The 25746-nt window shown below is 33.0% G+C and overlaps 1 protein-coding gene across 1 annotated transcript in view; it reads right to left on the bottom strand.

Annotated features, from left to right (window-relative positions):
- The window catches only part of CNTN5 (contactin 5), a 1555331-nt gene that overhangs the window by 93039 nt on the left and 1436546 nt on the right, over nucleotides 1-25746 (bottom strand). Inside the window, exon 16 of the mRNA XM_031961045.1 lies at nucleotides 13903-14023. Within this exon, the coding sequence (XP_031816905.1) occupies nucleotides 13903-14023 (121 nt within the window). The remainder of the gene's footprint in view (nucleotides 1-13902; nucleotides 14024-25746) is intronic.

The raw sequence follows: 25746 nt of genomic DNA, 5'->3' as shown, positions 1-25746 counted from the left end.
TACTCTGAGATTGCCAGTTGGTCCCTGTTTAGTCTGGTAATATCAATTAATAGAGCACTAGACTTAAATTAGGCAGACCTGAATTCAGTTCCTATTTCACACACTTACTGTGTGATCCTGGGCAAAGCACTTATGCTCTTTTTTCCTCAATTTTCTCATACCTTCTCCCAATCAAATGAGATAATGTTTGTAAAGTGCTTTTTAAATCTTACAGCACTATATAAATGCTTGTTGTTTTTATTATAATATGACAATGTCTACACTTGTACTTTCCATTAATAATTTTAACACCATCATTTTCTTTCTGATATTTCATTCTTTAAGAACTTTAATTTCATTAATTTTAATAAAGCTTAATTTGAAAGAGAAGCAGTCATAGGTCAAAAAAGTTTTGAGAACTGCCATATTTTAAATGTGTATTATGAAGCCTAAAGCCTGTGGGTATTCAAGAGACTCAGAGAATTGAGACATTATCCATCTCATGATGTCCAAATCTTTATCATTTCAAACATCTAAATATACAGCAAGAAGGCATAATAATGGACTGTATGCCTGAAATAAATGCCTCTATTCTCTGCTTCCTTTTGCTTGTCTGACTCCAATTATTAAGTGCCTAAACCAAGGAGACAAGCTAAATATCCCTTGTAAAGGTTCTAACTTTTCATGTTAGGAAATACAAACACTATTTGTCCAACTACATGCTTTGGATTAAGTAAAAATTATTCAGTGATTCCAGGCAAGGAAATAGCTCTAAATGTTTAATAATTTTACATGGCTAAAAGATGTCCATAATATTTAAGTTGTGACATAAAAGTGATGCTGTCCATCCACTGAGAGAAACCATATCTGAAAGGAAAAAAAAAAGAGACACTTTATTGTTCAAAGAGGAAAAATTATTAAAGCAATTCAAATAATTTATTAAAAAACATGAGTAACACAAACACTGACTTGAAACAAATTTTATAGGATTGATGTCTTAAGTTAGTATTACATAAAAGCTGAGAACAGATAAATAAAAGGAAACTTTGAAAAAAGTATTATATGGGGAGCTACAATATCTCAGCCATAGTGTTTCTGGAAAGCTTTATATAAATGTTAAACTTTTTATTGTGTATGACTCATTAAAGTTCTGCCATGAAAATTAATATAGGAAGAATGATATATGACTAAATAGATTGTTAAACCTCTGTCAGCATGTTCTTAAGTGTTATTTATAGATATGTTTGTTACTTCTTCCTTGTAACTGTGCTGTGAAGTTGAATAACACAAATGAAATAATGTATCCAGATTTTCTTGCATAACTTTAAGCATTAATAAATATTACATTATTATTTAGTAGTGGTAGCAGTAATAGTAGTAGTAGTAGTACTAAAACCAGTAGTACTACAAGTAGTAGTAGTCATAGTCATACAATTAGTAACATGTTTGACATTTTTTTCTCACACTCAGGCTAAATTAGAGGCTAACAGAATTTTGCAAAATGATTGGGTTAAGTGTGCCATTTTTGGACATGGAAGAGATTAATTAACTGGCCTTTATGGACATAAACTCACAAATTTGACCTGATTAATTCTATGCTCTAACCAACTGGGTTAGTCAGTAATCATTCTGTGGCTGAAAAAGGATAACTCCTTTTTTTTTTTTTTTTTTTTTTTTTGCTTTGTGAGAGTTTGACTCACCACGCAGGAATGGGCTGCTTAGAGATGAGAAAATGGAATTTGTAGAAATGGAACTTTCTTAGTGGTTTCTTTCTGGCTAATGGCCCATTTTCCACTTATTTTTTCTATACCACTGTGGGATGAAATATTCCAATTAAGCTTGTTGGCACAGGCTGACAGATTATTGCTCTTATAGACTGATGATAAACTTGGACAAATATTGAAGATACTTTTACTCACTTGCAGAAGTGGAGACAATACACTACAGTAAGGACACTTAAATATGGTGGCCTGAGAGGCTTTACAGATGCATTAGATGATGGATGAATTACAGGAAAAGAGTTTATAATGCCACAAATCTGGTGTAGGCATGGGTTGATCAGTGCTGCTTATTAGTTTGACAATATTCTGAGAGCCAAGTTTATGAGACAAATAAGCTAGTTTCGATTTACAGATGGAGCTCAGGTGATAGAATATCTCAGGCAACAGTGATTTTAAATTTTAAGTCAGGTTTACTAATAATAGCCCTATTACCCGAGTTGGCTTGAAAGAAATAATTATATGATCCAATAATCTCCAGAACAAAGCTTAATTCAGGGACTTGTTATATGTCATAATTTTCTGAGATTAATGAAAATGTCTATTTACCAAGTTGATATGAGCCTGCTAACGACTTGGTAGAGTTCATTAAATTCTCAGATTAGAGAGGAGGAAGAAGAATTAGAGGAGGGGGGGAAAGAAGGGAGAAGAATAATGAGGAGGGAGAAGAAAGGAGGGAATGAAAAGAAGCAAAAAAAGGAGGAGGAAGAAGAGAAGAGGAAGGAGAAAGAAGAGGAAAAAGAGGAGGAGAGGAAGAGGATTAGTAGTTTTGTTTTTTCTGTTTCTGAATTTGGAGTCAAAGGACCTGACAGCCACTTGTGACTTGGGTGATCTTGTAAATTAAGTCAACTTCCTGAGGCCTCAGATTCCTGAGAATAAAATGAAGAAGTTGGACTAGATTGTCTCTAAAGTCTCTTCCAATTCCAAATCTGTGCATCTATGAACTTACATGCTAAAAACAACCAAAGATATAATCATATACTCTTTATCATGCAGGTAAAGGATTATGGGTAGAGAATATTATATATATTCTTGTTGTCTAGTCATTTCAGTCATGTCTGATTCTCTGTGAACCCATTTTTGGGGACATTTTCTGGGCAAAACTATTGGAATGGCTTGCCATTTCCTGCTCCAGAACATTTTACATACAAGGAAACTGAAGCCAACATAGTTAAGTGACTTTTCAGAGTCATGCAGTTAGTAAGTATCTGAGGCCAGATTTCAACTCATAAAGGTGAGTTTTCTTGATTCCAAGCCCAGTATTCTATCTACTGTGCTATCTAGTCACCATATATATATATACTCTTAGGACCATTGTTCATTATTCACAGATTTTGTTGAAATGCTTATTTTCTCTTTTTTAATACTTTATTACAAAAAAGATAGCTGGGGGTAAGGAAGAGGGCTATATTTGGAAATAAATATAATCTAACAACAAAATGGTTCACTTTTTCTTTTTTTAGACTGGACATGCTATTTCATTGCTAAAGGATTGACCCTTTCTCTCTAAAATATAGTTTGAGAGAGTTTCCTGGAGCACTAAGACATTAAGTGACTTGTTGAGGGTCACACACCTAGTATAGCTCAAAGGTTGGAATTGAATCCAGAATGTTTTCTTTTTTTCTTTTTCTTTTTAATTAGTATTAATGTTTCACAACAAAATACTTCAACTGAAATTTAAAAGTTAAGGGAAAATAGTAAGGCATAGTTTTATAGCATATTTAAAATGAATCAATGAAATAGCTTCAGGTTTAATCTTACTTATATTTCTAAAATAATAGGTGTAAGTGTTCTACACAAGATTGTTTCCAAATATTTAACTAGAATCCCAAAGATGCTCCTCTTATTTTTGTGGTATTAGTATTCTTTGAAATGACTTAAAATGAAGTCTGTTTTTTTTAAATAGGATTACAATCTGCTAAATTGATATTATAGAAAAGTATAAGAGAAGAAAGAATGTACATTTATCAATTTTCATGAGAATGAAATTTTTCTTAAATAATATGATTAGAATCATTAAAATTTCTATAATTTAAATATAATTGAAGTATAAGGTGATCTCAAAAGTTTTACTGAAGTTTTAAGCTATTTAAGACTATTTAAATTATTTAAAACTGCAATGATTTTTGGGGATATCTGGTATAAACAGTTCTACCTAATGCTTTCACTCAGACCTTGTCTATACAAGTGCATGCTCTAAAAAACTTGATTCATTAGCATCTAGGTTCTGTGCAGCTTCAACAACATGGCATATGACCAAAACTGTTACCTAAACTCACAGGCTTTTGCTCCTACATAGAAATTCCCCATATACTATGAGAAAAGGTTTTAAATCTTGCTTAGAATACGTCTGGAGAAAGGAATGGGATAGAGAACAGAACCCTGCCACAAAAGGGACTTTAATTCATAGGAATAAATGTCAAGAAAAGCAAATTTGCTAGAAGAAAGCAATCATTTCTATAACTGCATGTCTGTAGGAGCTGAGATAACTTGTTACTACATTAATCAGCTCTGGAATCAGAGGGTCTGGATCCTAATTCTAGCTCTATCCCTTGGAGTGTCCATGACCTTATACAAGTCAAGTAATCTGTTTGGCTTTCAATTTTTTCCTCTGTTAAGTGTATGTGTTTGACCTCTAATATCCTTTTCAACTCTAAATCTATGTTGGAGATTATTCACTACAGTGATTGCAAAAGAAATAATATTATGTTCATTTATAATCTTCATATGTTAAACAATAGTCACTTGATAATTTTGGAGTCAAAATGTTTGTGACTATCTTAATGGAACACTGAAAATCTAGTGTCAGAAAATTAATGGAATTACTGGGCAAATTGACTTGTAGTGACTGAATTGGTTCAGCCACAGGATCATAGGCTTAGAACTTCCAATCTCCTCACTGATGAGGCACCTGGGATCCAGAGAGGTTGTGAAGAGCCCAAATTCACAGAGACACTACAATAAGCAGCAAAATGGGATTAAAATTCAGTCCCTCTAATTTCGTATTTGGGGCTCTAGATCACCCATTGCTTGCCTATTGGGCTTTTTCTCTGGCCTTGATAAGAAAATGATCAAGTTGATGATTCATATATATCTTGGATTCTTTGGGGCTCAAATCTTCTGGGAAATTTCAGAAAGACTATTAATGTGGTTACTTAATATCCATTGAAGGTTAATAATGATTTGAGAAAGAAAACTTGTTATGGAGAAATCAAAATGGGGGCGAGGCATGGTCTACTAATGAATATGATATAGTTCTATTGTGGGATAAAATAATCTTTGAGAAATCAGCATATAAAACAATATACTATCTCTCAGAAAAACTTAATAACTTGACTGCTATCAGGAAACATTTTATATACCTTGTCTTTGGATACTTGTTTGTTCCCATCAAAAATAAATTTTTCCCCCAGTAGTACAGTTCTATAGATCATTTTCTTGTCCTTGAACAAAAAGTAATTCTGTCCTACCTGGAGTTTATGGAAATGTGTTGTCCTTTCCGTAGTAAGTAACCCTGCAAATGTCCCTACTATAATTCATTCTGTCTATATCTACTCTTTCCCCTCTTCCAACTTATCTACACTATTTTCAGTTTTAATGCATATCCTTTCTAAAATTAGACAAAATATCTGATTTCTTTCTAGTTTTTCAGGCACTGCTTCAAACTTTTCTAAATTACACACATAGATTGAGACATACACATACATTACTCTAACTGTGATGCTGTAGTCCTATTGTATGTTCAGCTACCATTATTCCTTTATAGAGGCAGCTATGTAGCAAATTAAATACAGCCTTGCACTGGGAGTTACAAAATCTAAATTCAAATCGAACCCTGGTTACTAGCTTTTTCATCCTGGCCAAGTCACTTAATCTCTAAAATTTCTGCATTTGCAAAATGGGACTAAACATAGTATTTACTTCAAAGATTGTCATAAAGCTCAAATGAGATAATAATTACAAATCACAACACAGTGCCTGGCACATAATATGATATATATATATATATATATATATATATATATATATATGCACACTTGTTTATATATGTACTATACAGTATATACTTATTCCCTTCCTTTCCCCTTATGTAACAAAAAATGTAGAATTTTAACTCAGGTTTCCAAGAACTACAAATGTGAATGCAAATCTGTTTAACTGCCTTTTGCTTTGTTTGCATAAAATAACACCAATTATATATTTTAGAAAAGACAAGGAAGAGTTATTTAAATCAGAATCAACTTTACTAAGCTCATCTATTCTTATTCTTGGCAATAACAGATTTCATCTGGTGCTCAAGAGTTCTTTCTGACTCTTTCACCTCAATTGCTCTAACTCGTTAGAGAACTAATTGGCTTTGTAATTTCAAATTAAAGAGTATGTAGTGAAACAGAGGCATTACCTTTGCCAGGTGTTGCCAGAAGAACAAAAGCCAATCTGGAGTTTTAAAACAAATTTTTAAAAAGGCAGGAGTAGATTCTTCCGAGGAAGGGTGAATTCCCCCCCCCCATTGAATCTGCTTAGAAATTGCTTCGATGAAGAATGATAGAAAAATAAAAGTATAGGATGTTTCATACTGTAAGAAAACAAGATAATTATTTCAGAATGACAGTGAGGAAAACTTTGGTTGAAATAAAATTAAGTTTTACAGCAAAGTCTAAAAACTTACCATTCTTGTCTGGAGATGGGCCATGTCAGTAGTTGAAAATCAGCAGAACACAAACCTTCTGGTAATAATTTAGATATTTACACATTGCACTAATGAAACACCAATACTACCATGATAATACATGATTCATATACATATGTATACATGCATGTATATATTTATAAAATTCAGTTTCTTTGGTTTTGGGAAAAATGAGATACTTGGCTATACTAAAAAATAATTAGTTAATATAGTCACAAGTTACAATCAAATCTGGAAAGATAACTAAAAATATCCAATAATTCCCTCCTGGAGTGACACTGGACATTGAATATACTTAGAAAATGTATCATAAGTTCATCCATTCATATTTGGAGGAAGTTTGCCTCAGAAATCAATAGTCTAATTCCTTAATTAGTCTTCATTCCTAACATCTTAAGTGACTTAAGGTCACACTGGATGTAAGCATCAGAAGTGGGATTTAGATCCAGGTCTTCTCAATGTAATGTCAGTCCTAGAAATTAATCATCGACAACTTCATTCTAGTAAAGTAATGTGAAAAGTGACTGTAAGTGGCACAACATTCATCATGAACATATAGAAAAATATTTTTTGTGAACTGGATAACTTTAAGGATAAAGATAAGATGATACTTTGATATCTAGATTTTTTTAATGGAATAAAAAGTCAGTCAAAGCTTTTGTTAAGAAAATTTTATGAGCAGTGGAGGTTGTAACCATATAATCCTTAACTGATAAATTGAAAAAGGAAAAGTTATTTTATTCAATCATCTATATATCATGTTAATCAATACTTCCTTATCTTAAAATCTTTAATTATTAATTCTGTGTTTACATGAATACAGAAACAATGACATATATATATATACTCAAACATAGGCCATGAAGATTAGTTAAATTGTATTTGTAATTTTAGATCTGCTCAGTCTATCAACTGATCAATCAAGAAGACTCACTCAGACTGAATGTAAATAGCAATCATTTCTACTTTGGCCAGAAATACTTAGGGCCTTCCCTTTCCAGATTCATTCATTCATTTATTCATTTATTTAGATTGGACTTATTTTTGTTGTTGTTGTTTATTTACTTATTTATTTATTTTGGTCTAGGTGAAAGAGGAGATTCTTTGTCTCAATTGTTATCTACCCTTTATCACTGAATGAGTTCACTCTCAGTCAAACTGGGAACAGTGGAAGACTAGCTTAAAAAGGCAAAGGTCTCCCATTGCATTCAGTCACCCTGATCTCTGTCTGGCCACTGGACCTAGATAGTTCTGGAGATGAAAGTGAGGTAGGTGCTTGCCCAGCCTCCCTTATTTAAATCCTATTCACTTACATGTCATGGCATCACCTCCCTGATATCATGGTCCTCTTTGAAAACAAAGGACAAATAATTTTTATCAGAGGTAATATTTTTATCTAGTCTGCATAACTTTATAAAGTTTTATCTAGGTGATGCAATTAGCAAAAAAAAAAAAAAAAAAAAAAGCAAACCAAAAAACTCCCAAAACATAAATAATCCAAACCCAAAACCATCACCCTTCCCCACAAAAAACCTAAAAGTTCAAAATTAGCTAAAGAATCAAAAGAAAGCAAATTCTTTTTTCTATCTAGCAATTTAGCTTGTATATGGAGGTAAATCCCAATATAGGTAAATGAGTGATATGTTTGCAATATACCCATAGTCTTGTATGAACTAGGGTTTAACATAGCATTTGTGACTAATTGACTGAAATCAAAAACTTAATCTTAGCCAAAAAAATTAAGAAGCAATTATCAAATCCAAGCTAAGAATATTCACATTATTTCATTGTCTAAATGTGGGTCAGAAAGACTGGACCTGTGTTTTCACTAATATAGGGAATTTCATATGAAAAGATGAGGAAACTTTATTTATAAATCTTGTCTACCACATATTAAGAATTACTTAGGGCACTGGGAGATTAAAATGAAAGTCATAAAACCAGTATATATTAGAGGTAATACTTGAATCCAGGTCTTCTTGGCTTCAAGGCAATCTTTCAATCTACTATGCTTTCCTTATAAAGTAAAACTGCATTCCATCTAATTTTAAGACTTTTTGTATTTTTACTTCATATGAACAGAAACATTTGCACTTATCATAGATTTTATTTTAAATTAATTATTTGTGAATTAAGTCCTAATTAATATTCATTTCCTAATTAACACTTATTGATATCCAGAGGCAGTTCAGTGTAATGGAAAGAGTGCTAGGATCAGAGGCAGGGTCAACTTAAATTGTACTCCTTTCTGCCTTTGACATTTCACTAGGTGTCCCTCCATCATTTTGAGATTCACATCAGTCACCATATTAAAGCTTTTTAATGTGTTGTAAAATCCATATAGGGTGATGTAAATGAATGTCGGGATTACAATATCATGATTTATTATCAGTAAATGTTTGATTTGTATATCTATTTTATATACTTCTATATAGATATGATCACATAAAAATTTCTTGGGTGAAAAGGGTAATGAGTAGAAAAAAATTTAAGAAGCACTGATCCATATAATGGTGAAAAATTAGATGTACTGTATGATTCATAGGGTCATTATAAGAAAAAAAATCTGAAAACTTTAAGGTGAATTATGAGTGTGATTTGTAAATGTATTATTCATTACACCTAAAAAAAATTACATGAGAAATGAACTGTAATTTTCATTGCACCTGTACTTAACTGAGATTCCCTTCCCTATTCCCAGGCCCCAAACACTATAGTATATTTACAAACTCAGTTTTTCTTCTTATTGTTATTGAGTTTATGTTCTTAATGATATTACCTCCTGATAAGTCAAAATCCAAAAGTATCATCACTCTAAAGGTATGAACAACTCCTTCAACTCCTTTACACAGTCTTCAAAAATTGGGGAAATTGAATTTATTTCTCAAAACACGAATATGAAAAAAAGGAAAAAACAATAAAAGTTGTCTTAAATACTTTGTGCACTTTTGTGCTTTGAATTTTTGAAAAGTAGTCAATTAAAGCTTTTGTTCTATTCCATTATTATTATTTCTGTGTTTCACTAGTGCAGTGGTGTCAATAGGAAATCAAATAATACTTCACTCCAAGGTAAAAGATTGTTGTGAGATATTTGAGGCTGAAACAAATCAGTACTGTCTTTCTCCTCATCAAAATTATTCACAAAGTATTTTCAAATATTCCCTGAAGCAGATTCTTTCCCTCTGGACCTAAGAACAGTAATGCTTTTGGATTCAGGGGGAAGAAAATTCTTCTCCTCTTATAGTCTCTGTTATAACAGGATCCTCAGTGCAAAGTTGTACTGTTCTGAGAGCTTGAGGGGGAAACATCATATGATATTGGAGGTTAAAAGGTATCTTAGTCTTTGTTTCTCAAGTATCTACCATAGATTTTTTCCTTATAGAGTGTAATTTAATAAAATGTCTGTGGAACAGCCTTTTCCCAGTACTCATCCTTCTTGACATTTCTATATTGTTGACCATCCTTTTCACTCAGATATTCTCTCTTCTCTAAGATTTCATGACACCCCTCTTTCATATCTGCCTGCTAAATTTTCAGTATCCTTTGCTGGATCATCTTTTAGGGCCTACATTCTGGCAGATGCATCACAAATTGCTCTCCTGAAGCCACCTATCTTTCTATATTCTCTCTTTCAGTAATTTTATCGGCTTCATTGAGTTCAGCTGACATCTCCTGGATTCATAAATCCATTCTTAGACTCTTTCTTGAGTTCAAGGTTCATACCATCAAATTCTTATTGGACAGAAAAAGTAGATTAAGTTTCAAGGAAGTTAATTTTTAAAAGCAGAAATAAATTGGGGAAATTTGAGAGAAGAAAGAGAAATTCATTTGAAAAATAACATCTGATTTGTACATTGCAAGGAAAAAGCTAAGGGAGAGTGGCTTAAAGTTTTGTCTTGAATTAATCTCCTTTGCCTTAATGAATTTTTATGCATCCAGGAAAGAATAGTGCTTAGGATGGGACTATTATCCCACTTTGGGGCACAGAGAGCCCATGTCTAGAAGGAATTAAGAAGGTGAATTTTTTTTAGAGCAAGTAGACCTTCACCATCAAAATTCAGAGGTTACTTCACAAATTGCGGCCCTATTGAAAGCTATTTCAAAGTAGAGTAGCAAGAGTAAGGCAAATCTTGAAAATGCTTGGAAAATTTTCCTTTCTAAACAGTGAAGTTCAATGTTTTTCTCTCTGTTTCCTGTCTGTTTCTCTCTCCTTCGCTCCCTCTGTCTATCTGTCTCTTTTTCTTTGTTTCAGTTCATATTTCTTTGCCCCCCCCTCTCTTTTTTTCTCTCTAGCCCTTCCAATAGAACACTATAATTCTCTTGATTTAAAAAAAAGAGCTCCCTGTGGTATCCTCTATCCATACCTTCTATAATGATATGTTATACTAGAACAGGTCTCTAAAATTGTGGACATTTGTTCAGGTATATCTCCATTTCATTTTATACCATATGAGAATAATTTCCTCTAGCATATTCATTACTTCTATTATGCTTTTCCAAATTATGCATAATGCCATCATAATACTGCTTCACTGAATACTAAATGCTTAAAACAAGTGATTTTTATGCTTCAGATGATTATTTATGGGGAAATTCCATTTTAGAGGATAATAATGGTAGATTAAAAACAAATAACAATGCTGACATTCACAGACAACATATACTCATAGCTACAGTGGAAATAAGTATTGCAGATTGTCCTTAACATATAAGAGGTACCATGCAGAAATTGTCAGTATCTATACAAGCAATACTATCTTTATGGACCTATAAAATCAAGCTTTGACTGGCTTTGATGAGATGAGGAGAAATATAATTTCTTAGATGGAAATGTATAGATTCCCTAAATCATCACTTATGGTCTCAGGGCAGGTCCAACCTGAAAAGAATTCACGAACCCAAAATCTTAGTGGCAAAAAAGGAAGTTTTATTTTTCACTAAGAAGTTCTCTCTTAGTGGACAGATCTCTTAATGAGGAGATTTGCAAAGAATATGTTAACAGAAACCTATTTTATGAACAAATCTTGGGGTTGGGGACAGTTTGAATTGATTATCAGGCCAACATCTCCCAATTTAATGAAATCATTTTGAAGGCTTTTTTCCAGAATTTGGAGTTTACTGAATGGGGATCTGACTACCCAAAAGATCAATGGGGGATGTGAGTTGTCTGAGATTTTCAATTGAATGATGCTGTTTATTTTAGAAAAGGGCTGTCTGGAAAATGTGCTCCCTCCCAGACTCTCTGGGAAACCCCACATCTCCTTTCTTTTACAGATCAAAGGGGAGGCAGTCTCAGAGTGATTATTTTACAGATTAAAGGGGACACAATTTCAGAATTCACCCCCATCAGTGTGAGAGAGGGATAGGAACATTCTCTTCCCCACCCTACTTTGGTCCCAATACTAAAATAGTTCACTCACTTCCTGAAATTCTTAATTCCAATACAGAGATCACTTCCTATAAATAGATAATGGTATCCCCTTCCTTTCTTGTCATTTTTATATGACACACTTCCAAATAACTTTTTGCTTGACTCTGCTATTGAAACAAATGGTTTAACCTAAAAAACTTCACTCTGATATACTAGCCTGGGATGCTATGAATGCATGAAATTTTAAACCAGTGAATGGAGGCATAAAGGAAGATAGAAGAATATATGAGAATTATACCAAAATCTAACAACCCCTCTAATCATTAGGAATCATTAACTTAAAGTTGTGTGTGTGTGTGTGTGTGTGTGTGTGTGTGTGTGTGTGTGTAAGGAAATCAGAACAAGTGTTAATTCAGCGCTTAAATCTGGTTTGGTCCCATTGGAGAGGACAGAAGTATTTACTGAGTCATTTGTGTTAATTTTAGAAAAATAATACAAATATATAATTAGAAACTGGCTACTTGATCAAACTAGCAAACTGAAAGCTTCTGAATTGAATATTACATGAATAATCAGACAATAGCAACCTGCTTGGAATTGCTATCAAGTAAAATTCTGGAATTTATGTATTCTATCATTTCCTAGGCATAAAGCCAAAGGCTAGATGAGCAGAAAATGAAATAGCCAAACCTGAGTTATGTTCCAAGCCTTGTTTAGTTTAATTTTACTTACAAAGCAGAATGTGAGCATGCTATTTCAATTCACCCCTTGCAATATCCAAAAAGAACAGTAAGGGAGTCCAAATTGTATTGTTCCTTTTGAAATGCTCCAATCTAAGTAGCATCATTCTGAATGACTAGCAAGTACTAAAGAATAAATAGAGATAATCTAAAGGAGACCAAGTGAGCTGAAAAAATGACAATTTTTCCATAAATTTGACTGCTGTGAAAGAGAAGGAAGTTTATGAGATTCATTAATGTAGCACAAAAGTGGAATTTTAGGTAACTAAATTTCTATAGAAGAGATGAATACTGAGTAAGCTGAATGTTTACAAGAGGACAAATGATAAAGATATATAGTCTCCACAGAGGCTCAAGTGAAACATAACTAGACTTTCAGGAGTTAAAAAAAAAAAAAAGGTGAATGAATCTCCCCATATGAGGAAATAACATTTCTTCTCTTAGAAACATATTTCTTTTTACCAATGATGTGCATAAAACAGAAGTATAAACACCTGAATAGAAATTCCTAAATATATATATTGAAAAACTTGTATATTTTGTATTTTTTTTAACTATTTCCACAATTTTGATATTTGAGATTCAAATATGAATTTAAACTAGTGGGAACTCTACAAGATAGATAAAAGCAAGGCATTATTCTAGAACATAAGATTTTGCTACCATTGGATAGAATGAAAAAGTTATATGGTCAGAGAATGAACAAACATCATGGCATGCAATATAAAATTATATTCAAATAGTCTCATGTAGAAAATTTATATATATATATATATGTATGTATATATACATTTGGATCTATAGTTTCAAAAAGACAATGAGCATTTAACCACTATTTATTTATTTACAGATAGGCTTTATGTCAACATCTTCAGATATTTTAGGCACCTGTGAGTTAATAGGCTTAAATATCCTCATGTTATATATGAAGTTTTCTTTCAGGATTTAAGAGCTACTGAAACAATAAGTATATTTGCCATAATAATTTAATTTTTTTGTCCAAATGTCTTACTGACTCAAGAGTTTAATTTTTTAAATTGGCATTGTTGGCTAAACCAGTTCCATTTACCAAACTGTACTAAATAAAGATGTTTATAACTCTTTGTTACTAAAAATGCCTTGATTTCTCTCATTGGGTTTATTTGTTGTGTCATTAGCTATGGAACAGTTTACCATTTAGGTGCTTTCAGAAACAAAGGTTAAACAAAAAAAAAAAATGACATGTATTATAAAACTGGAAGTAAAATGCACAGTACTGATATGCTCAAAGTACATGCATTTAAATTCCTTTGTATGGTAATTTATGGTGATCATGCCTTCAGACTGCACTATGAACATACTCACCCCTAACAAGAAGATCTGCCTCATCTGACACACTGTCGGCTGTGGTCTGTACCCTGCAGCCATATCTCCCAGCATGCATCAGAAGGATGTTCCTGATCATTAAATCTGCAGAGGATGCTTGCTGAAAGAGGGATGAAGTGCCAGTTTAAAATGTTGCAAACCTGCCTGGTTCAAGGTGGTTTTTAAAGGGGGGAACTTTTAATTTTTAGTAAAAGTACCTGTTTTAGGACTTTACAATTTACATAACAACAATTAAAAATTCAAACATGACCTACTCTAAGGAAAGCATGTTAATTATTTTAAGCAATTATTAATTGGGAATATAAGACATAAACATGTTATGCTGCATTTAAAAATTGAACAGCGAAAGAAAGCTCTTTTAGGAAATATATTTGATATGTACATTCAAATTTATCATATAGTTTTCAAAGTTACCAAAAAATGACCAATAAACAATAAAATTCAGCTTTCTTACACATGGATTATCTAATTTTTTTTTAAATAAAGAATGAACATATTCCTAATGGGCAAAACAATTTCTAGGAAATTGAGAAGACAAAAGAAATCCTCATGTTGGCTGGCAGTAGTAACTCTTTGAACTAGCTCATGGGAAACAATCTTAGGAAAGGCCTGAGATGTTCTTTTAGCAAAAGATGAATTCCTTTCATAGTAATCAAGACCAGGGTGTTCAGATTAGCACCAATCTTTCTTAATCAGTGTTAAGTTATAGCATGCACAGAAAACTCAAAACACCCTATTCTTGGATGGAGGATGATTAGAACATAATCAGAACAACTTCAGTTACAGTGATAAATAGGCATCAAGGAAAATACCTTTTGGATTTATCAGTTCATGGGTTCTGTGATGATCTTATACTTTAGAATGAATGGTGCAAACAATTCATCCATTATTTAATTTTGTCTCTTGCTCTCTCAGAGAAGAAATGATTTCCTTTATTATGATGCATATGTGAAGATAAGCTATTTATAACAACTAGAACATTTGTTTCAGATAATGATATTGCAAAATTTACATACTCTTTAAAGAAATACTTTTTCTATGATACAAAAATCAAAAGAATGGAATGAATGCAGATTATCTCTTGCATGGATCTCTGTTATTGGCAATGATTGTTTCAAATATTATCCACATTTCTTTTAATTAATAATATCTGAGCACACAGATGAAAGTTTAAGATGTGTCATAATAAATTGAAAAATGCCAAAAATGAGCTGTTTGGGATCCAAATTAAGCCACATGATGGTTATTTGGGTGAAGAAGAATCTGAAGGACAGCTTGTTGTCTTTGGAATACTATCGATGGGATTCTTGTAATGGCTTGCACTGAGCTTCCCTTGGATGGCTTCTGAGGTTCCTTCTAACTGTATGCTTTTATAATTATATTATTCCACTGTAAAGGTAGTTTCCTGGAATGTAGACGAAGAAGTCCTGCCTCTGACACCTATTTAGCAGTGTGAACAAGTACATGACCTTTCAATGCCCTTGGTAACTTTTCTAAGACTAGATAAATTGCAACCTAACTGAAGATCTACATTGGTGGAAGGGATTTCTATCCTGTGAATTCCTCATGTAGATGAAATGAGAGATTTGAAAAGCACACCCACATATATACAATGATAAAACATTATGTTTTAAAACTTTGCTTGTTCTTGGAGCAGTTTACTGTACATTTTGCAACAATTTTAATTTTGGTTCTTTAAACAGATTGACATCATGAAAATTCAGAGAACGATACTAGCTGTTAGAAATACTTTCTTGTATTGTAGGTAATATGAATGCATTTTTTTTCTGACCAATCATCAGAAGCTGTTTGTGAGGCTATTTTGTGTAGTAACTCCAGAAATGTATGGCTTCTTTGATTTAATGATTTCCGAACCATATCAAGACTATTCCTAATCTGGAAATACTTCATGATGAGAATGAATCAGTAATTTTTCTCTTGCTTTGAAGAAAGATTGTAGAGGATTGAAGATAGTGGAGATCTCTGGAAAAGGTATACTTGAAAGAAGGATACTTTCAGCAGGGTGTTTACTCAGTGTGATTGATGAGATAATGGATCTCTAGTTCACATATACTTAGTGTGATGTAATGATATAATCACTCTAGTTGGCATATAGTTAATGTGATATAGTGATGTGATGGTTCTACAGTTGGCACATGCTCAGTGTGCTATGGTGATGTAATTGTATTAAAGTATTTAAGGGATGAGAGGACTTGAAATAGAGAGACTCCATCTTTAACCATCCTCGTGAGTCTCCTGCCTTCATCACTCTTCCACCTAAGACCAAGGCCTTTCCAGAGATCCTCCAGAGAGCTAGTCTGGACACTATATTATGGCGCCTAATGTGGGGCATAAGAAGCAGCAGTGTCTGACTGCTGTTTGTGAGAGGGATCCTCCCAAAATTCCTAGTAACCCACAGGGAAGGAAAGGGAGAAGAGATGCGGTAAGACTTTTTTAGTTGAGGTAATTAAATGGGCCAACACCTCAAAGGGCCGAGCCAGGAGATTGATGAGACTTAAATGCCTGTTCTGACTACAGTCCTTTTCTCCGTTTGAAAGTTTGCCTCAATCAGCACCTGCTACAACCATCCAGAGTTGATAGTGCTGCTTGTAATCCTCAGTGTGCAGACTCAGATAACAGCCAGTGCACAAACTTACTGACCATGCTGTGGGGGGGAAATAATCGCATCTAAAACAAAAAATGGGGAATTGTTAAGAACTATGCCTAGGTGAAGGGACAGGTCAATTCTCCATGAGCCTTCACAGCTGTGGATCATAACATCTGAAGGAGCTGCAAGGCAGCCTTTGCTGACACAGATGTTGCGGGCTGGGAATGAGATAAATGGGAGGCAGAGGGAAGAGGGGAGAGAGATCAGACAAGGCAATGGCCTCACACCTGCCTCTGTCTCCTTGTATAATCCTCTCACAAGAAGAGAACCATTCTACAGGTTTGAGTTAGACCTCCAGCCACTCGCAGGTGGCTCCTATATCACAACATAGATGGGATTTTGTTTCTATTCAGAAGAAGTTATTTCTCAAGGACATAAAAGAAGCGTCATATAATTATTGTTAAAATAGAGTGAACTCTGCGAACATAAAAAAAAAAATCCTGATATCAATTTCAGTATAATTGGTTTCCTTTGTAATTATATATATATGTATATATATATATATATATATATATATATATATATGCTTACACACACACACACACACACACATATATATAATATAAATATATAAATGTTTGTGTACACACACAACATTTAAAAGCCTCATTCTTTAAAGGGTTCTTACACTTTTCTAGACAGCCAAAGGGGTTCATGACAAAAAATGTTAAGAATTTCTGTCCTAGATATTTCAAGAAATGGATATATAGTGAGAATACATTAAAATGTCATAAAAGATATTTCAAAGTATATGCTTTTTTTGTTCGCCGTACAGCCTCCATTCCTAATAGCTTTGGGAGAAACTGTTATACAAGACTATTACAAAGAGCACTTTATGGTACTCATCTAGTTGTCCTATACTATCTACTACTTTCATATCTTCAAAAGACAGAATATTTATAGGCTTCACACAACTTTATATTTTAAGACCACAGGTCCAGATTCATACATTTTTAAACTTTAGGAATTTGCTTTTTGTTTTCATGTTTACCTTAAACAAAACCACTTTGCCTCAAGGTGCTTTTTATATCTGTTGTGACTATTATTAAAAATTTGGGTTATATTATATTAATGACAGAAAAAATGGCAACATTTATAAACATAACTCAAATTTTTAAATAAAAAGAGTTAAATCTTATGCTTCAAGATCACCTCTTCATTTCTTATTCATTAAGGTCTAATCTATATCACATGAGGAAATTAACTACAAACGACAAATGTATTCCTTTTGATATCATAGATGTTAGCTGAATGACACATTTAATTAATATAATCAGTATATGCATTGCCTACTATATTATAACTGGAAGCCATGTTTTTGGATGTCCAGTATGGTTCAAAGGCATAGGTGGACCATAGGAAATTGGGGAAAATTCAGTCTTTTGGATGCCTCAATTTTAGTCATATTAATTTTATACAAATTTACTTTTCTAACTAATTGAATGCCTTCCCTGATGACTCTTGGATAGTGTCTTATATTTTCAGATTTCATATGGAAACTATTTGTTTCCATCAAATATATATGTTTTTTATATATGTATATATATATATATATAATGTTAAATTGCACAAAATCTACATATACATTTTTTACATAGTTAATTAGGATCTAAAAGTTAGTGAATCAAATTAAACATGTACTAGGAAGCTAGCACATGCAGCTAGCAAGAAGAGAGGAAGAAGGGTTGTAGATTTTGGTGGAAGGCAAAATGTCATGGGAAGATCACTAGAATAAGAATTGGTAAATAAGTCTAAGGCCCTATCACTTACCAATTAGTTGCATGGTCTTGGGCAAACTTCAGTTTTTCCACATGCAAAACTGGGGTGGGGGCAATATATGTTTTCTATATTCCATTTTATCTCTGGAATTATATTTTTCAATGGCTATTGTGTCAAAAGAAAAAGACATAATGTTGATTGACTTTGTTAGATGTAATTCAATGTCATTAGAAAAGTTATTCAGTGACACTAGTTGACAATGACTTTGGTATAAATATTCACAAAACAGCAGTGGACTGATCACAGGGCAAGTTGAACAAAAGCCAGAGAGCCTAGGCAGCTTGCATTATTAAGATTTAGGAGTCACATGGGTATCTTTATCAATTGGAAAGATGCAAATCTTCCCTGATAAGGCAGATATTTATATATATATTTTATCAAAACACCAGTATTTCATAAATGTCTGCTAATATGTTCAATGTTTTCTGTCAGTTAAAATATGTATAATCTAATAAACAGCGTTATACTTACTAAGGTAACTTCCATTACTATAATGAAAGTTCTATGAAGAATATAACAGCCAGGTGAAGATACCCTTAGGAAGTGGAAGAGTATCTAGATATGTCACAGAATCATAGGATCACATGCATCTAAAGCTGTGGGAATCTTCAAAGGCCATCAGTTCTAATCTCTTACATTTAAAATATGAGGAAACTAAGGACTATGAAAGCTGAATAGCTTGTTCAAAGCCTTAAGGCAGGAGGAGGAAAAGGAGGAAGAGGAAGAAGAAGAGGAGAAGGAGAAGAAGAAATAGTGTTGTCCAATCTCTTTATCTTATAAAGGATCAAACTGAGCCGAAGAATAGTGAAGAAGAAGGAGAAGGAGAAAGAGAAGAAGGAGAAGGAGAAAAAGGAGGAGAAGGAAAAAGAAAAGAAGGAAGAGGAGAAGGAAGAGGAGGAGGAGGAGGAGGAGGGGGAGAAGGAGAAGAAGAAGAGAAAGGAAGGAAGGAAGGAAGGAAGGAAGGAAGGAAGGAAGGAAGGAAGGAAGGAAGGAAGGAAGGAAAGAAGAAAGGAAGTAAGAAAGAAAGAAAGAAAGAAAGAAAGAAAGAAAGAAAGAAGGTGAAGGGACAGGTCACCTGGAAAAGGTATACTTGAAAGAAAGAAACAAAGATTGAAAGAAAAAAGAGAAAGAAAGAAAGAAAAAAGGAAGAAAGAAAGAAAGAATTTTTTTTTTGCCATTCAACTTAAAAAACAAAACAAACACAGATAAATTATATATAAACATTATATATTAAAAACAACATCATAATGAAGAAATGATATATACAGTTTGGAAACCTGATGAGAACATGGAGATTAAAGGAAACCAGGACTAAAAATATAAAACACAACTAGCATGATTTAAGAAAATAATTTAATAACATATAATTAATTGTCTTCACAGCCTATGACAAAACACTAATTATATAATTATATGATGAATTTAGAATGCTTTTCGAAGTCTATCACACAAATAGAATTTTAAAAAAACAAAAAAATTAAATATACAAGAAATTTCCAGATTTGTTCTTTGGATGAATTTCCCTTCTGACTTTCCTTAGAAGTTGTATAAAATCCCACTCCCACAAACTTCCTTCCATTCTTATACACACATTTGGCTAGTATACGCACGCATAGTAACAATTATAAGAATTATCATAACACCCAAGAAAAATGAACATATTTTAGCCAGTTAGGATATTTAGGCTATTGTATTTTTCACAACAAAAAATACAATGTTCAAAATCACTGGGAAAAATTTTAACTGGGAGAGATCAAATATTTAAATATACATCATGAAAACTCCTAAATTTGAATAATAATACACTGAAAAACAGGAAAGCAATCTAACACTCATTAGATCAATACCTCACTTCATATTTTATCATATATTTTAAATAAATCCATGACCTTTTATATTGATAAAAGAAAATACTATTAAAAATTGGAAGAGCTTTCACAGATAAGGGTAGGAAATATATTCTTTACTAACAAAGTTTTAGGAAAAATTTAAAAAATAACAATACATGACTCTGAAAACTTCTGTACAAGCAAAATCAATGCACATGGGACAAGAAGAGAAACTGAGAAAGGGGAAAATATTTGTATTAATTTTTTTGGAAAGTCATTTCTAAAAATACACAAACAATTAACACAGAGACATCACTAAAATCATACAAAGAATTCTTGAAAGAAGAACTGAAAATTATTTGCAACAATATGAAAGAATGCTCCAAATTACTATCACTGAGAAAATTGAAAATTAAAACAATCCAGTTTTTTAAAACTATATGCTCTGAAATTGGCAAAAATGATAAAATATGGAAATAGTCAATGCTGTAGTGACTGTGGGAAGATAGGCACATGAGTACTTCATCAGTGGAGCTATGAATTAGTACAACTATTTTAGAAGAATTTAAAATTATGCAAATTGAGTAAAATGTTAAATTTCTTTGATCCAGAGATTCTGTTACTAGCCTTATCTATAAGAAAACTATTGATAAGAAGAAAGTCTCTATATACAACAAAATATTTAGGAGTACAGTTTTTGTGATAGCAAAGAATTGGAAATAAAGTTGATCATTGATTGGTAGAATAGTGAACACAGTACATGAATATAATGGAATATGACTGTACTTTTATGAAAGTATAAATGTGATAAATACCATGAAGCTTGGAAATGCCTACATAAACTAATGCAGAATGAGGTAAGCAGAATCAAAAAAAACAATACACATAATAACTCCCAGCTTGTAAATGTAAAGAAACCCCGTCTGCCAAAAAGTGAATATGACATAATTACAAAGAATAAGTATCCCTTGAAGCAATGATATAAAGAGATATCCTGACCCCACATGCTTTCCAGAAGTGGGAGGTCTACGAGTGTGATGTGTTGTCCTTCTTCACGTTCCACCCCAGACTTTTGTAAAAGATTATACATCTTGATGATTTTTTTCCTCTTTTTCTTTTTGTTTGACCTTTTAGAATTTTTATTTATAATAAGAAATGGCTTTCTTGGGGGAGAGGAGACATAACATTTCATTGAAATATTTTTGAAAATGAATTTGAAAAGATATAAGTATTTCAAGGACCAGACTTATACTCATTGATAAGATTTTAGCATGGCACACCTTATTGGCAGGGAATAGAAATCTTTCATTTTTATCCTGCTGTTCTTAAATTATTATTTCATTTTTCTGTTTCCTCCTTTTCTCCTCTCTTGATGTGATAATTTCTTCTAATCTCTTTAAGTATCTGTTATTTTTCCTTTATTAATCAAAAATTGCTGCTCTGTTGTGGCACTGTTGTGAGAGGGGAACTTTTTATATGATGAGGAGGAAATATCATTAGTCTTCAGAAAAAGATTCACAGAAGTCAGCAGAGAAAAGCAAATAAGGTCTTCTCTGGTTTGTCCTTTATTTGACTCTTCCACTTAATAGCTTGCAATCTTTTATAAACAGGCTGCATCTCCATCACTACCTATCACTGACATAAAACCAATGGCCGTAATTTTTAAAGTACTGAGCATATATTAAGAGCCAAGAATATTCAAGGAGCCGGAATAGGTTCATTTTAATGGATCCCTTTGTTTTGGCTTTATATATGCATCACTTATATGAACAATTCTAAATAGGAAAGATTAAAAGGAAAATGATTTGATCTTGGAGACTAAACCTAAATTACCCTCTCAGTAGATTTACTGATCTTTCAAGAGGAGTAATGAGAAGTATTCATGAGAGAGACCATTATACTTAATCTCACCCCACAGCTTGCACTTCCTGATGAAAAACCTGCATGATATAGTGAACTTTTAATGAAATAGTTACTTCTAGCAGATGCTTGCTTTCTAACATTTACACTTCATTTTCACTTTCTCTCTCTTAGCAGTTATGCTATCTTTTTTTGTGTTCATTGATCATCATTTCCCTTTCTACTTTCCTTTTGTGGTGTCTTTGGATTTAAGAGCTATAGCATCAAATGGTGCTTCTGATAATTGAAGTTTAGAAAAGGCTGTGTTGACTGTCCACAGTGAGCTTCTCTTGTAACACTAGGAAGTCTGGAACACTTAAATGTACTGGTCATATAGGATTCTTTTTTAGCTACAGCATCCTACTGAGGTTGTGACTTTCATTTTTGGCCTCTAATAGCCCACCAATATGTCCTTTTTTAGAGAAGAAAAGATAAAGATAGGTGGCGAGAACCTTTGTGTCATTCGCCTTTCTGAATCTTCCTTGTTTAATTCGTTTTGCTCTTCTTCAAATGCTTCTTTATTCTCTTTTTCTTTTACAATTTCTAGGTCTTGAGTCTAGATTTTTCAAATTTATTAACAAATTAATCTACAAGATTCTATTATAATCATTTTGTAGATGTAAGATTTGCAAATTCAGGACATTAAACTATTAATTGCTTCTAAGGTACTTGAATTATAATTAAGATATACTGTTACTTGCTGATAATAATGCCTTGGGCATGTACTCTGAAGCAAAATGTATATATATTCATGCATAAATATATTTTAAGACTCTATTTCATTGAGGCTAAAAATAGAAGATCAACTCATAGAACTGATCCTACTCTGACTATCATGGGAAATTTTGACCTGCTTAATTTCTGACCTGGCTAGTTTCCCTCTCTTTAGGCACTTTGGTATCACTCCCATTCTTGGTGGGATTATTGTTAAAATTCATGCAGCTGATTTACCAGCCTCATCAAGCTTGATATCACACATTTTAGGTGGAAGTTGCCATTCCTAGAAAAATATAGATGTTTAAGCTGAGAAGCAGACTATAGTATGAAATTTCCAGACCTTTCCTAAATAATAAAAAAATATAGAAATAGCTAAACATAAGAATAAATAATAAAGTTCAAAGTCTTAGAGAATGTGAGTGTCTTAAGGGAATAAGAACTAGATGTAGTTTAATACCTTTCATTGTAGCTATTATCAATTACTACTTAATGTACACTTGATCTCCCCAACCTTTGATTAGAAATTTTTTGAATAAGTTATTAAGAGGCAAAAGTTTTGGAGCATTTCTCTTCCTACCTAGTGAAAAACCCCTATATCATTTCTTTTGCATCAAGAAACTTAAACATATTTAGAATAAGATTCATTCATTCAATCATTTATTCACTCCTTGACTAACTGATAGATTCAAGTGTTTCTTCTCAATTAATGAAAGCAAAGCTTGTTTGCTATATGAGTTGTCCTATTATTAGCTCCAATTTCATCAGATGCTATAGAAACTTAGAGATTTTACAACCATTTGGGGGTATTTTTATAGTCCTTCATAATTTTGTTGCTTTTCAATATTCTATTCACCTTCCTTTCTTAATCATTGTGTTAAAGAAATGTAATGCAAAGATAGTATTTTTTTCTTATTGGAAGGGGGTGAGTCTTCTTTTCAATCACAGACTTTCCCCTTCTCAGACAGTTGCTGTTGCTTGAAATTTAAGTATAATATTACATCGAAGCAAGTTAAATTTCTCCTAACAACCTTCACATTTCCAACTTGCTTCTTAATATAGGTAGCTTTTTTGAGCTAAAAAATCTTTTACCATACTTATCTGCAACAACAATTTAAACTGAAAACTCGGTGGGATTTTTAAACAGTGAAAGTAATTTAACCACAATAATAAGGGTCACCATGGGAGAAGTATCCTAAATTTATGGAGAAGTTAAGAAACAATTAAAAAAATTGAATCAATTTTGGAAAAGGTTATACAGAGGAAAAGTGCTGACTTTCCCAAATGGTCAAGTTTAAGAGCAATTTATAAAGGTTCTTTCTACTCCAAATTGCAATGTGCTTTATAACTGACATATGAAAATGCATAAATTTGCATTCTTTCATAATATTCACATGCCCATCAGTTAGCTAGTCATCACTCAATAAGCATTTATTAAGCCAGGAACTTACTATGCTCTGGTGATAGTAAGAAAGGCAAAAAGAATCCCTGCTTTGAAGGATTTAACATTCTAATATGACAGACAATATGGATATACAAAGCATTAAGTATATATGAGCTACATACAAAATAGAAGGGAAATATTGCTATAGAGGAAGGTATTAGCAGCAGTGGGATTACAAAGAGCCTCATGCAAAAAGAAGAAATGGAGACTTGAAGGAAGCCAGTTAATAAGGAGAGAAGAGAGTTAATAATGATTTCAACTATTTAAAAGGATAAAACAAAATCAAAACTATTTTCTTTTTTAACTTCTCAAAAAAATTCATCTCCTAGACTCCTTTCAATAGACTTTTTTTTTCTAAATAGAGTGGAAGGGAAGGCACTAGTTTCCCAATGAATACAACTCTTAGGTGAATTATAAAAACACAGAGATATTGTGATATTTTTAACCTCAGGGATTGGCTACTTGCCACAAAATTACTTCTAACAATCACTGTCTGAAGGCTCTGATCTCCTTGAAGCCAAGTGATGACACAGTAAAAGTTTCTTTAGATCATGTGTGTGTCATTGATCCTTCTAGTAGTCTGGTGAAGCCTTCAGATCTGTTCTCACAAGAATATTTTTAAATGCCTAGCATTAGTTTAATAGGATTACAAAGAAAAATAATTATATTGAAATGAAACTAATGAACTTTTGTGCCAAGACTCCACAGTGAGGAAGGAACCCTCTGAAGTCCTCCCCAATTCCCCTTTAAACAACTAGAAAATTGCCTCATGCTTGATCTAAGAGCAGGGAGACAGTTTACCAGGACAACAGGAAAACTCTGTCTCATTAGGGTGGGAGGGAAGAGAGGTCCAAGAGCAGCAGCAGCAGCAGCAGCAGCCAACTTCACAGCAGGGAGTGTGCAGCAAGACTCTAAGGTTGCAATCCACCAGTAAGACCCTGATTTTTTGCAAACCAGCAGCCCCCTATGCAAGTGAGCAGTCTGGACAGTGCAGCAAGTCTCCATCCCAGTGACCCCACCCCCCTCAGAAGGCCAGGTCCTTACATCACTGCTGATTAGTAGCAAATTCCTGCCCCCAGATTGGCCAACAAGGAGACCCCCACCTTTGGGCTCTACCAATAGAGAGATCTGTTTCCAGAGAAACCCAGCAGCATCCTTGGACCACCTACTTGGGGCAGACCAACAATAAGACACCTCCCCCAGGGTCAGTCACTAGAAATATTTTGTTAGCATAGCAAGCCAGGAGCAAGGCCCCAATCCTGGAATAAACCAGCAGTTAACCCCCACATTCAGCTCAAAAAGGATTTTAAAAGTCAAATTAGAAAAGTAGAGGGAAAAATGAGAAAAGAAATGAATCATGAAAAAGAGGCAATAGAAGGAAGAACAAAAGGGTCAGAATATTAAGGGAAATAGTGAAAAAAAAAAAAAAATAAAGGATGGTGGCCTAGCAGTACCAGACGTAAAACTATATTATAAAGCAGCAGTCATCA

Source organism: Sarcophilus harrisii, chromosome 3, assembly GCF_902635505.1.
Source record: "Sarcophilus harrisii chromosome 3, mSarHar1.11, whole genome shotgun sequence".
Taxonomy (NCBI): domain Eukaryota; kingdom Metazoa; phylum Chordata; class Mammalia; order Dasyuromorphia; family Dasyuridae; genus Sarcophilus; species Sarcophilus harrisii.
The sequence above is the reverse complement of the archived record's forward strand: the minus strand, read 5'-3'. Positions and strand labels throughout refer to the sequence as shown.